Source organism: Nelumbo nucifera, chromosome 2 (assembly GCF_055504915.1).
Source record: "Nelumbo nucifera cultivar China Antique chromosome 2, China Antique-T2T, whole genome shotgun sequence".
NCBI lineage: Eukaryota > Viridiplantae > Streptophyta > Magnoliopsida > Proteales > Nelumbonaceae > Nelumbo > Nelumbo nucifera.
In genome coordinates, this window is record NC_142650.1 from 35,453,185 (window position 1) to 35,467,653 (window position 14,469).

At 31.2% G+C, this 14,469-nt stretch overlaps 1 protein-coding gene across 1 annotated transcript; it reads right to left on the reverse strand.

Moving 5' to 3' along the window:
• Positions 1–266: 266 nt before the first annotated feature.
• LOC104612325 (uncharacterized) lies at positions 267–1,121 on the reverse strand. The gene has a single exon (XM_010279710.2). It carries the CDS (start codon positions 1,030–1,032, stop codon positions 517–519), a length of 516 nt encoding a protein of 171 aa, XP_010278012.1. The 5' UTR covers positions 1,033–1,121; the 3' UTR covers positions 267–516.
• Between the last annotated feature and the right edge of the window lie 13,348 nt (positions 1,122–14,469).

Here is a 14,469-nt window from a genome sequence, read left to right on the forward strand (position 1 = left end):
TAATAGTGTAATTGTCCTTGATAGGTAAATCTGATGCAGCAGGTGACCTTAATTGGATCACTCTAAGCAATTTACACCCCTTTAACTGAATACATTAGTTCTCCTGGAAAACCAGCTTTGGGCATTTGGAAGTTTCTAAGTTAAATCATTTATCTTAGATTTCAATAGAATTTTGAAACCAAAACCAAAATATCCTCACCCTCGAAAATTGCTGAAATGGCCTCATTTCTATATATATTTCTTAACAACCGAAAATGCAATGGAAATTTATAAACCACAATGAAATCATTTCATTCCAGGTGTAGTTTCCAAATTCTGATGAAATTCTCAAAGTGTAGAGAGGTATTACATATATTAGATAATAACTTGAAAACTTACATTCTTTTAGCTAACATAGGACTCTGAAACTCAATAGATTCAAAGAAATACATAAGACTCATCACACCACTGCTTTGCTTTATTTTATGAACAATACGATGATGACAAACTAGTCTAGTTTTAAATATTACATTTTCCTCACTTTCCATGCCCAGCTCCATAACCTGATCCATGGCCAGAGCCTTCGCCATAACCAGAACCATTTCCTGACCCACGTCCACTGCCAGAACCCTCGCCATAGCCTTCGCCGTATCCGGAACCACTTCCAGAGCCATGCCCATGTCCAGAACCCTCGCCATATCCTTCACCATGTCCTGAACCAGAACCTTGGCCTTGGCCATGACCTGACCCGGAGCCTGATCCAGCACCAGATCCAGCATAGGACCCAGCAGATGAACCTGCTCCTGAACCAGCACCAGACCCAGCTCCAGAGGCTGCACCAGATCCAGAGCCAGAGCCAGAGCCAGAACCAGATCCTGACCCCGACCCTGAGCCACTACCTCCTAAACCAATACCTACTCCTGCACCCACTCCAATTCCTAAACCACCACCCAAGTCCAAACCCAAATCTTTCCTTGCTACTCGGCTTTCAGCCACAATAACAAAGGTAGCAACAAGCAAAACCAAAGGAGGTAGAAACTTCCAGCCAGCCATTCTTGCTTTGTGGCCAACTAAGATGTTTCTGGCTTTCTCCACTTAGAATCTAAAAATGTTAACACAAAGAAATATTGGTTGTGAATGAGAACGGAGGAGGAGAATCGCCTATTTATAATCATCTGTGACTGACGTGCACTTGATGGTCGGTCGGTGAAGTTGTAAAAGCGGAGTGGGAACTGGGGAGTGGAGGAAACAGGATATCTTTCTTTATTCTTGGAATTTGGCAATCTGTATTGATTCCCATCATTGGGCTGGAGCAGGACGTACCGCTGGATAAAGTCTGAGTTTGTGGCAGAGAAGGCTGAGACCTTTGGTGCTGCTTTTTGTCACAATCCATGGACGCTTAACACGTTCTTCACTTGTGCCGCCCAGTTGAAACTGGCCCAAGATAGTGGAGGATGAATGGCACTCAACTCATTTATTATGCGTAGGCTGTAGCCTGTAGCTGCTTTTAATTAATAGTTGATAGTTAATACCTCTCCTCCTTGTCTTAGTGCTCATCGGGTGGTGCTTCTTTTAAGAAGATTCTTTATTTTATGGAACAATTCCAAACAGACAATGAACCATGCACCATTGCATTTAGTATGGGCCGACCTTATGGCAATTCTATGTATTTCTAAGTTCTTTAAGTTGATTCTCAATCATTATGTATAGGACAATCCTGATGCAAAGGCCAAAGGTCCTGCTTTGGTTTCGGTCCCATTGCCGCTGCAGCTGTCCCATACCGGGAGGTTCAAACTTCAAAGTGTGTCTTGACACTAAAGTAGGGCAAATCTAGATGCCCATCATCCATGACAAGGGTAGTCTCACTACATTGTTCAATTAATTTACTCAAAACCATTACACATATATTGAATCAATTTGCATCTGATGACCATGGCTCGTATAATAGTTGAGCATGAAATTAATATACCAATTGAAAAGCATATCACTAAAAGGAGATTCAAGTAAAAGATGTATATAGAAAGATGGAAAAGAAATAGGGATTAATTAAGGCTATGTTTGGTTTGAAGGAAAAGGTAGGGAAAGGAAGGGAAAGGCAGGGAAATCGATACAAGGTTTGTAAAGGTTTCCCTACCTTTCCCTTCCTTTCCCTACTTTTTTCCTTCAAACCAAACACAGCCTAAGAAGCCAACTGAGTCAGAGGGTTAAAATCTTTCTTCATGAGAATAGAGAAGGTAAAATGTAGACTTAGTTTAATTTGGATTCCTTTCTTTTGGGTTCATTTAGATATAGGTGTTTCTGCAAAATCTATTGGATTAGGGTATTTTACTAGAACTCATAAAACCATAATAGAAACAAACTATCTAATTGGAAAGATGCATACCCAACCTTACAATTCTGAAGGTCTTAAAGGTGGTTGGTGACACTAACCAACCAGGACAGCACATGTTTTAATAAAAGGTATTCTGGTTAATGCAGTTTGGTCCTTAGATAAATTTCATTATCATGTTCACTATTTTGTAATTAAGTTGAAAATGTGACAAGTTGAATGGTCATTTTTATTTACTCATCAACAAAATCAGTTCTTTTAAAGGATAAGAAAAAAATGTTTCTTTAATTTGATAATGTAAACCAAACTGGCTTTTCTATGTGCAAAAATTACTTTTTTTTTTCTAATCAGACTAGTTATTTTTCTTACAGGGAAAATCTATCATGCAGGAAAGAATGATACCAGAAAGCTTTTCACCAATCAAAACCCCATGAACTTAACTTGATGAAAACCCACTTAATTGGTTACTACTTTTATAATGCCAGTTGATTGGTTATAAGTTTTTTCGGTATCATATTTTTCTGAAATCGTAGTCGAACCCTTTCTAATTATATTGAACATTATTGTAGGGCTGATATTAAGTGGTTAGAGAGAGAGAAATGGCTTCATAACTGAATTCCGCACCATTAACCCACAAACCAAGCCCCAATGTATAGCACACTTCACGCCCATGGAGCTCCAAAGCCTCATTATAGTACCAAAGCACATATAAAAACAACAACATATGATTCTGTATGTTTGTTTGCAGTGCAATAAGTATTTGTACTAATGTGAATGCAATTTTGGTCAATGAGTAAAAGTGCAAACTTGGTTCAGTTTTGCACTGTCAAATTTATTTCTCTTGTTTGGTCGTGATGGATGATGCAAATACAGATCTCGAAGCCGGAACCAACCTATTTTACATTGTACTATGAGTAGAAAGCTTGCTTCCACATTTTTAAGCAAACATTTTCCCATTTTAAATGAAAAAGTTATGAAAAAGCAAATTTACTTGCACTTTTAGTACAAAATTACTTTTTTACCAAACACTTGTGAAATTGAATTAGAGTGCAAATTCACTTCGACTCTATATACGCACTCTTACTAAACCCATAAGTTAAGATGTTGTCAATGGAAAGTATGGTAGTGTATCATACGATATGCATCAACTTTCAGGGTCATTGAAAGGCTAATGAATAATAACTTCTTTCTCTCATACACCGGCATGTTCATTCATGATTGGTTTCGTAGCTCGTTAAGTTGTTATGTGCAGATCCAGTAAGAGCCAGTACGTTACGTTGAACTGTTCTTAGAGAAACGAATCTTTTATTATTTTTAATCTTTTTTGGAAGCATGCATCCATGAATATTAACTTCTTTCTCTCATACTTTGGTGACCCTTGTTATGTTTCACATGAGAGCGTAACAGTTGGAAAAGAGATAGAAAGCAAAACATATATCTGACACTAATTAGATGACCAGCAGGTTCTTCAATTCAGAAGTACATTCATAGAATTCAGAACTACATAGGGTTTAGTCTCACCGTTTCCTTATTTATGTACAAAATGGTGATATTAATTAAACCTCTGAAACTATTGTTTTCTCTCACTTTCCATGGCCACTTCCATAGCCGGACCCATGCCCATAACCTTCACCATACCCAGTTCCAGATCCTTCACCATATCCATAACCACCTCCAGAGCCATGCCCATGTCCAGAACCCTCGCCATAGCCCTCACCATGCCCAGAACCAGATCCAGAGCCAGAACCTTGGCCTTGGCCTTGGCCATGGCCCGAACCTGATCCAGCATAAGACCCAGCAGAAGAGCCTGCTCCTGAACCAGCACCTGACCCAGCTCCAGACCCAGAGCCACTACCCCCTAAGCCAATACCTACTCCTGCACCCACTCCAACCCCCAAACCCAAATCTTTCCTTGCTACTCGGCTTTCAGCCACAATGACAAAGGTAGAAACAAGCAAGGCAAAGGCAAGAATAGAAAATGACCTCAACCAAGCCGAAGCCATTCCAATTAATCTACTTGTCTGCAACTCTATAGCGCCTGAACAAAATAAACAGCTAGCCCTCGTTTAGAATAAAAGACGAAGAGGTTGGGTACGTATATGTCTATCTATCTGCTTGGGCACTTGTATATATAGCAGGGCTTGTTGTGAAGAAAGAAAGAGTGAATCGGCCATTTATAGGTGCGGTGGTAGTGCGCTCTTTGTTAGTCGGTACTCGTAAACGCGTAGTGGCCTGGAAGTGGAGAAAACATGGAAGGATTTATTTGTTTATTTTGGCTGGACAAAGTTTGTGGTGGAGAAGGTAATAGCTTCTATGTTGCAATCGTTGTGCATTCGACACGTTGTCCCAACCAATATAGTGGAGCATGACTGTCCCCTTCGGATCAACAGCTCTTCAATCTTCATCAATGGCGTTCTTGTGCTTTTGGTTTTCATGAACAGTGCTATCCATTTAGCTTCTTTTTCCATATTAAGCTGACCAGAAATTGCTTTTAAATATCAATGCATGCGGCATCCATTTAGGCATTTTCTTCGATACGTAGTATGCACTACCATTCCTATGTATAGGGCGGGCCTACAACTGCACCGGAAGTCAAGGCAATTTCGAGTGAATTTTTTTTTTCTTATTTCTTTTCGGTTTGGTGGTACGGCGCTTGGATGGAGAAGGTGCTCCCCATGGTGTCTCTCGAGGATTTGGTGGCTCTTAGCCACTTGGATTACAACTATTCAAAGAACCATGTTCCTGATTAGGATTGAAGTATGATAAGTAGACACATCTATACCATAATAAGGATAGAACACTAGACCACTTGATCAAATAGTATCATCTAAATGAATTATTTAACCTAAAAGCTTAAGTTATTAGGTGAAGCTTATTCTTTAACACAGATGGAAATGGTATCCAATTGTCTGAAAGTGAATTCAAATCCAATCCCATTAAGGGTGATCAGAATTTGACCTTTGTATATAGTTGGATCAAATATGGATCCACTTAGATAAAAAGTATTGTATCTATAGTAAAGATGGTTTGAATTTTGTGTTTTTACCAAGTGATTGTTTGAAGGGCTCACACAACGGCTTCTAACTTTGTAAGGTGGGCCCCAAATGGAAAGTCATCTAAACACCATGGCTGTGTTTGGCATCGATGCCATTTTCTGAGAAAACGATGCCACGTAGGCACCACATCAAAGAAAGTGGTGCTTCAAACAATGTCTTCTTGCTTGGTGCCATTTTTCTAGAAAAAAATATTGTTCTAGACATTTTCTCAGAAAGTGTGGTCTCAAGCAATGCCAAATTCAATGTTTTCTGAGAAAATGGTGTATTGTTGCCAACGATGCAATGATATGGCATCATCTTGAATGTTGGATAATATAGACCATATTGAAAATGTTGATGCCAGCACTGGTACCAAACAAAACCAGTGATGCTTTCTCGGAAAACTACATATGTGGCAAAACCGGTTCCAAACAAAATGGTGCTTACAACTCCACAAGCCCAGCACCGTTTTTATGAGAAAACGGTGTAATGTTCCCAGCACTGATTCCAAATACCTACTATATTTGGTGAAAAACCCAAAAAGCCCAACTACGCTTTAATTCAGCTAAAAAAACAACTTTCCTACGAAGCTAGTTTTAATATCTTCTTAATAGCTATCAATTCGATCAACACAGCTCAATCAAAGATGAAACCCTTCCAAATCAGTCTGTATCTATCTACTATAGGTAGGGGTGTCAATTGGACTGGATTTGGTCCAATCCAATCCAATCCAATGTCAATCCATTACAAATGGACCTGGTCCAATCTAGTACAATGAATATTTTGGACCGGTCCAGTTCAATGTCTGGGCTGTCCAATTTGTTCAAATTCCTATTAATTTAGATTGGTTCCAACTCAAACTTGGTTCATTGACACCTATGTTCTTATCTTCTATCAATGGACTATATATTGGCTAAATCCAATACAAATTCATTATGGATGGACCAGGTCCAATCCAATATGTCTTATTGGTCCGTCCAATACATCCAAATTCAATGTCTTATTGGCCCATCCAATCCGCCCAAATTGATTTTGATTTGGATGGAGTCCAACCCAAAACCGGTCTATTGACACTCCAAACTATAGGCACAAAGACGCCATACACACCTACCTACATGACACCACAGCTACACACTGAGAACATCTCCCCATAAATGACAACATACAAGTATGGGAGATGTTCTCCGATCCTAACATGTGGCAATAGTGTCCTATGGGTAGACGTAGGTAGCACTTTTGTGGGTGGAAAATCTGAATGCCTATCAAATGGGATCTAAATTGTCATATAGGTTCAAGTTTCATACGAATTATTTTAAATTTATTTTGTTCATGAAATACAGTATGAAAGCCATCTTTTAGTTCATTTTATTAATAACATATAATATTTTGGTGATTTTAGTTTAATTTACTTATACTATTCAGTATTTGATTATTATCCAAATTCAATTTGAATCTTATATAGTTCGATGGATAAGATCTATATATATATATATATATATATATATATATATATATATATTAAAACAAAGCGGTAAGAAATATTTTCCTTTTTTGAATTTTTTAATTTTTTTATTCCATGTCATTTTTGAAACAACCAATGAGACGCACTTTCCTAATAACCTAAATAATCTATTCTCCTAAAATTTCTCCTAAACTACCTTCCCCACTTTCTCCAGAATTATCTCTAATTTCTATTTATCTTCTAAATTATCTCTAATTTCTATTTATCTCCAAAATTATCTATAATTTAGTATAGAGTTTCTCTCCGAAATTATCTTTAATTCCTATTTATCCTCTCCCCTACTTTTTATCTATATCTATCTAAACAAACTTCAGATTAAACAATCTAAGAAATGGATTCTAACAGAATTATATAGTGACTTTAAATATTTATTAAAAACACAAAAAATAATTTTATATTTTTATAAAATATATCACAAAATTACGTAATAGCAATTTAAATTATGTTTTTCTGGATTATCAATTTAAATGTTTTTCAAATATTTAATAAAATGTAATAGTTTTAGATAAAAAAAATTCAAATAACAAAAACTTTAAATATTTTATAGATTATTTAAATAGTTAAATAACTAAATATTTAACATAACTAGATTTTAAATAGTTAAAATAACAAAATTATGTAAAAAATTTAAAAAACTTTTTCAAAGTAAAAAAATAATTATAACATAATATTGAAATTAATAATAATTTAATATTGTAAATCACTAATTTCACATATATCAAGTAATAATTCGAGAAAATAACTTTCAAAAAATTAATATTTATTAATAATAATTTTAAACTCTTAATCTATATTTATTATATAATTATATATACTAAAATTAATATTTATTGTCTTTCAGTAATTATTTATTGTTTTTGTGATAAATGCATTTTCAATGATTATGTATAAATTTATTTTGTTTTGTTATTTAATAGAAAATTTTCAATAATTATTGGAGATTAAACTACTATTAGTGTACTTTTTAAATTTAATTTATTGTACTTATTGTATTTATTGTATTTTTGTTATAACTTATTGATTAATATTTATTAGATATTAAACTATTATTTGAGATTATACTATTTATTGACAAAGTTAATATATTTTCCATACTTATTGTAATTTTTCATTATCAATATATTTTCAATAATTGTGTATTTTTTCTATAAATTTTCAACAATTATTGGAGATTAAACTATTGTTATTTATCAGAAATGAGACTATTAATTTAGCTAAAATTATGAGTGTTCATGAGTTGGTTCGGTTCGGTCGTAGGCTATTTGGCCAACCAAATTGACCTGGTCAGGTTGGGGAGTTGGTCAGTTGAAACCGACTGACCTTTTGTGAAAAGCAACCCACTTAAGTTTTATCGGTTTCGGTCGATTTTTTGGTTTGATTAGTCGGTTCAAAAGATTTAAATTTAAAAATTTAATTTAATTTTAGAAATTATAGGGAAATTATTAAAAAATAAATTTAAAATTTAGATTTATGATATAAAACATTTTAGACTAAGAAATATGGGAAGTTTCCCACTTTTCCATATTTAAAATATATAACATTAATATATATCCATGGTTAGGTCGTTCGATTTTGGTTGATTTACAAATGGCAAAAGTGAAATTTCCAACTTGGTCAAATTGGGAAATTTTTTAACCAAAGCCGATCTAAAATACTAGAAAACCAACCAACTCGGGTTGAGTTGATCAGGTTGGTCGGTTTCTTCAGTTTGATGAATAAACCTAACTGAAATTAATTATTATTATTTTGTATTATAAAAAAGTTATTAAAAATAGTATATAAAATATGAATAATTATTTATTATTTAAAAAGTTGAAAATATAAAACAATTATTTAGTAAAACACATCTTATAGTTTTACATATTTACTTAAACATACCTTATAGTTTTCATTTTATTAAAACATCTCATATATTTTACAACTTATTTACTTAATCAATCTTTCATTAAGTAGTGTTTGTTTTGCCATTAGGTCCATGATTTTTATTCCAAAAATACCTTTAACACTTTTTTTGTACAGAAAACAAAATTAACCAAATATAGCCCATAGAGTGGTTATCCGTGTCTTATAAAGGGAAAAATTGGTATTTTTATTTTTATTTTTATTTTTTTTATTAAATTTATTTAAATGAACATTAGGGTCAACACTATCATTTTCCACTGTCATCTAATGGAAGATTTATTAAATCCATTACAAATTATAAGTGGTGCTTTAGTAAAATTTTAACTATAGTAAATGACCCCTTTCTATTAGTAAATGACCCCTTTGTATTATTTAGCTTCCGCTTAATAAATCTTGTGCATCACATGGGTCCCCGCTAGTATATATATTAAAACAAAACGGCCAAGAAATTTTTTCCTTTTTTTGAATTTTTTATTTTTTTTATTCCATATCATTTTTAAGATAACCAATGAGAAGCACTTTCCCAACAACCTAAATAATCGATTCACCTAAAATCTATCTTAAACTACCTCCTCCACTATCCCCCACTTTCTCCAAAATTATCTCTAATTCCTATTTATCTTCTAAATCATCTCTAATTCCTATTCATCTCCAAAATTATCTCTAATTTAGTAGGGAGTTTCTCTCCTAAATTATCTCTAATTCATATTTATCCTCTCCCCTACTTTTTATCTATATCTATCTAAAGAAACTTTGAATTAAAAATTTAAGAATTATTTAAATATTCTAACAAAATTATATAATAACTTTAAAATATTTATTAAAAATACAAAAAATAATTTTATGTTTTTACAAAATATATCACAAAATTATGTACTAACAATTTAAGTTATGTTTTTACGGATTATCAATTTAAATGTTTTCAAATATTTAATCATATGTAATAGCGTTAAATAAATAAAATTCAAAAAACAAAAAAAAATAAATATTTTCTAGATTATTTAAATAACAAAATATTTAACATAACTAGATTTTAAATAGTTAAAATAAAGAACGTATGTAATAAATTTAAAAAAAAATTCTAAAAAGTAGAAAAATAATTATAACATAATATTGAAATTAATAATAATTTAATATTTTTTCATAATATTGTAAATAATTAATTTCACACACATCAAGCAATAATTCGAGAAAATAACTTTCAAAAAAATTATTATTTATTAATAATAATTTTAAACTCTTAATCTGTATTTATTATATAATTATATATACTAAAATTAATATTTTTTTTGTATTTCAGTAATTATTTATTGTTTTTTATGATAAATGTATTTTCAATGATTATGTATAAATTTATTTTGTTTTGTTATTTAACAGAAAACCTTTAATAATTATTGGATATTAAATTACTATTATTGAAAATTTTAAATTTAATTTATTGTATTTTTGTTATAACTTATTGATTAGCATTTATTAGAGATTAAACTATTATTTGAGAATATACTATTTATTGACTAAGTTAATATATTTTTAGTACTTATTGTATTTTTGTAATTTTTGTAATTATTGTATTTTTCATTATCAATATATTTTACAATAATTGTGTATTTTCAATAATTATTGGACATTAATCTATTGTTATTTATCAAAGAAGATACTATTAATTTAGCTGAAATTATGAGTGTTCATGAGCTGGATTGGTTCAGTCGTAGACTATTTGGCCAACCAAATTGACCTGATCAGGTTAGGAAGTTGGTCAGATGAAACTGACTAACCTTTTGTGAAAACCGACCCACTCAAGTTGTATCGGTTTGGGTCAATTTTTTGGTTTATTCAGTCGGTTCAAAAGATTTAAACTTAAAAATTACAGTGCAATTATTGGAAAAATAAATTTAAAAATTAGATTTATGATATAAAACATTTTATACTAAGAAATATAGGAAATTTTCCACTTTTCCATATTAAGAAGTATATTTAAAATATAAAATATTAATATATATCCTTGGTTAGGTCATTCGATTTTGGTCGGTTTATAAATAGCCAAGTAAAATTGATCCAATTTGGTCAAATTGAGAAATTTTTTAACCAAAGCCAACTTAAAATACTAGAAAACCGACCAACTCGGGTCGAGCTAATCGGGTTGGTCGGTTTCATCAGTTTGATGAATAAACCTAACTGAAATTAATTATTGTTATTTTTATATTATAAAAATTTTATTAAAAGTAGTATATAAAGTATGAATAATTATTAATTATTTAAAAAGTTGAAAATATAAAACAATTGTATACTCTTATGTGTTTCTATTAGGGTCATTTACTTGAACACACCTTTAGGGATGGCAATTTTCCCCATCCCCGATTGGGACCCGACTTCCCCGACCCAATGGGGCCGGGGATGGGGATTGTTTTGGTGGGGCGAGGGGGCAAGGGACGGGGATTAATAGGAATTCTCAGTCGGGGTACGGGATGGGAAATAAATATACTATTATATTATTTATATTATATATATATCAAAATATATTTAAAACATTATTTATAATTTAAATTTTTTATTTATTTTAAATAAATTTATTTAAAAAAATACTATTATTTGAAAACATTTTAGGGATTCGGGTCCCCACGGGGAACCCATCCCTGTCGGGGATCGAGGATGGGGGTTAATATTTTAATCTGGGCCAGGGATGGGGAATATGGCCCCAACCCAAACCCATCCCATTGTCATTCCAACACACATTATTGTTTTACATATTTACTTATACCTACCTTATAGTTTTCATTTTACTAAAACATCCCATATATTTTACAACCTATTTACTTAATCAACCTTTCATTAAGGAGTGTTTGTTTTGCCATTAGGCCCATGATTTTTTATTCCAAAAATACCTTTAACATTTTTTTTGTACAGAAAAAAAAATTGACCAAATATAACCAATAGAGTGGTTGCCCAGATCTTATTAAGGGAAAAATGGTATTTTTATTTTTTTTATTTTTATTAAATTTATTTAAATGAACATTGTGGTCAACATTGTCATTTTCATTATCATCTAATGGAAGATTGATTAAATCCATTGCAAATTATAAGTGGTGTTTTAGTAAAATGCTAACTATATGGTAGATTTTAGTAAATCCATGAAACTATAAAGGGTATTTTAGTAAATGACCCTTTCTATTATTTAGCTTACGCTTAATAAATCCCATGCATCGCACAAGTCCCCACTAGTATATATTAAAATAATGAAGTCTATAAACTTTCTCCTTTTTTTATTTTTTATCTCTAATATAATTTAGTAGATAGTTTCTCTCCTAAATTATCTCTAACTCTTATTTATCTTCTCCCCCACATTTTATCTACATATAAATATAAAGAAAGTTTGAACTAAAAAAATTTAAGAATTATTTAAATATTCTAACAAAATTATATAACAACTTCAAAATATTTATTAAAAAGACAAAAAAATAAGTATAATTGATTTAATAATATCTATATTATTAATAATTATGTATTTTTACAAAATTTATCAAGAAATTATGTACAAACAATATAAATTATGATTTTCTGGATTGTTCAATCTAAATTTTATTCAAATAAGAGAAATCTAACATTAAAAATGAAATAGTATTTAAATATTTCAATAACTAAACATCTTAAATAACATAATATTAAAATTAATATTTTAAATCAATTAATAATATATTTTAAATATTTACTGAATAAATTTAGTTATAATAAATAGATTAAGATTTTAAATATTTAGTTAAACAACAAAATATTTAACATAACTAGATTTTAAATAGTTAAAATAACAAAATTATGTATTAATAGTACTATAATTTTATGGATTATTAAATTCAATATGTAATTAATATTTTAAAATTTAAATAATGATATTATTTCAATAAATAAATACTAATGTAAATAACTAATTTCATTTATACCAATTAATAATATTTATTGTATTTTCAGTAATTATTTATTGTTTTTTGTGATAAATATATTTTCAATAATTTTGTATAAATATATTTTTGGTTTGTTATTTATTAATTTTAATAATTATTGGAGTTTAAACTACTATTATTTAGCTTTTTTAATTTAAATTATTGTGTATTTTTGCTATAAACTTTTAATAATTATTGGAGATTAAAATATTGTTCACAAGTTGGTTCAATTCAGTTGTAGGTTGTTTGGCCAACCAAATCGACCTGGTGAGGTTGGGGGGTTGGTCACTCAAGCTATATCGGTTTGGGTTAATTTTCGGTTTAGTCGATCGGTTCAAAAGATTTAAACTTAAAAATTTTAATTTAAAAATTAAATTTATGATATAAACTATTTTAGCCTAAGAAATATTAGAATTTTCCACTTTCCCGTATTAAAAAATATATATTTAAAATATAGAATATTAATATATATCTATGGCCGGGTCGTTCGATTTTTGTCAATTTACAAATGGCCAAACCGAAACTGATCCAACCCAACTGGGTTGGGAATTTGTTGAACCAAAGCCGATTGGAAATACTAGAAATCAGGTTGGTCAATTTCATTAGTTTGATTCGGAATGGCAACGGGGCAGGGTAGGGACGAGGAGCCTCTCCCCATCCTTGTCCCCATGAAAATCCCCATCCCCGTTAATGGGACAAATTTATCCCCATCCCCGTCTCCATGAGGATCCCCACTCCCCGTGATTCTTTATAATGTCAATCATTATGTTTTTTGTTTTTATTTTTTAAAATAAAAATAAAATAATTAAAATTTGCAATCTTATTAGAAAAGATTCAAACATAATCATCTATATTTTTTAAAATATTAACATATAGACGTATGAGTACATATATACATATATAAATGTATGCGTAAATATACATATATATTATCGGGGATCGGGATCCATGCGGGGTAGGGAGTGCTCTCCCAATCCCCACCAACGAGGATGAAAATTCCCCATCTTCGTCCCCACAGGGGGAAATCATCCCCACCTCAGTCCCCATCCCCATAGGGATTGGGGAAATGGGGAAAATTGTAATCCCTAAGTTTGATAAACAACCCTATCTAAAATTAATTATTGTTATTTTTGTATTATAAAAAATTATTAAAAGTAGTATATAAAATATAAATGATTATTAATTATTGTATAAAACAATTGTATACTCTTACATGTTTCTATTTTTTATCTTTAACTTCACAAATCATGTGCATCGCACGGGTCCCTACTGGTATTCCAATATAAATTAACCAATGTTATTGAAATAGTAAAAGTCAAGGTTCCTTTTATTTGCTAAGTTGGTGGGATTGAGTTGGTAATTAAAATAGAGTGAAAGACTCTAAAGTATCACTATAGGAGATATGTCTTTGGATGATATGCACGGGGATTGAATATTCAAGCAACAACAGAAGGTTCAAAAAATAGGGTTTTAATTGTTCAGTCTACCCCTAGAAATCTTAGCTCCACCCTATGGGTGGAATGAATCCTGACCATGGATTGATGCCAAATACGATGACAGGATGTGGTTTATAGGGGGGCTACTAGTAGACTAGAAGGCAAGGGAAAATGGCTTTTTGAGAATGTTCATGGTCCATATATGTTTTTGTTGATGCAATGGTAAAATATCAGGCCAATGGCATGCTAAAGGCTATGACCATACCAGTTTACTCCTCCTAAAATCCCAGATAGACAGACAGGGCAATATTTTGTAATGGCCTTTTTTAGT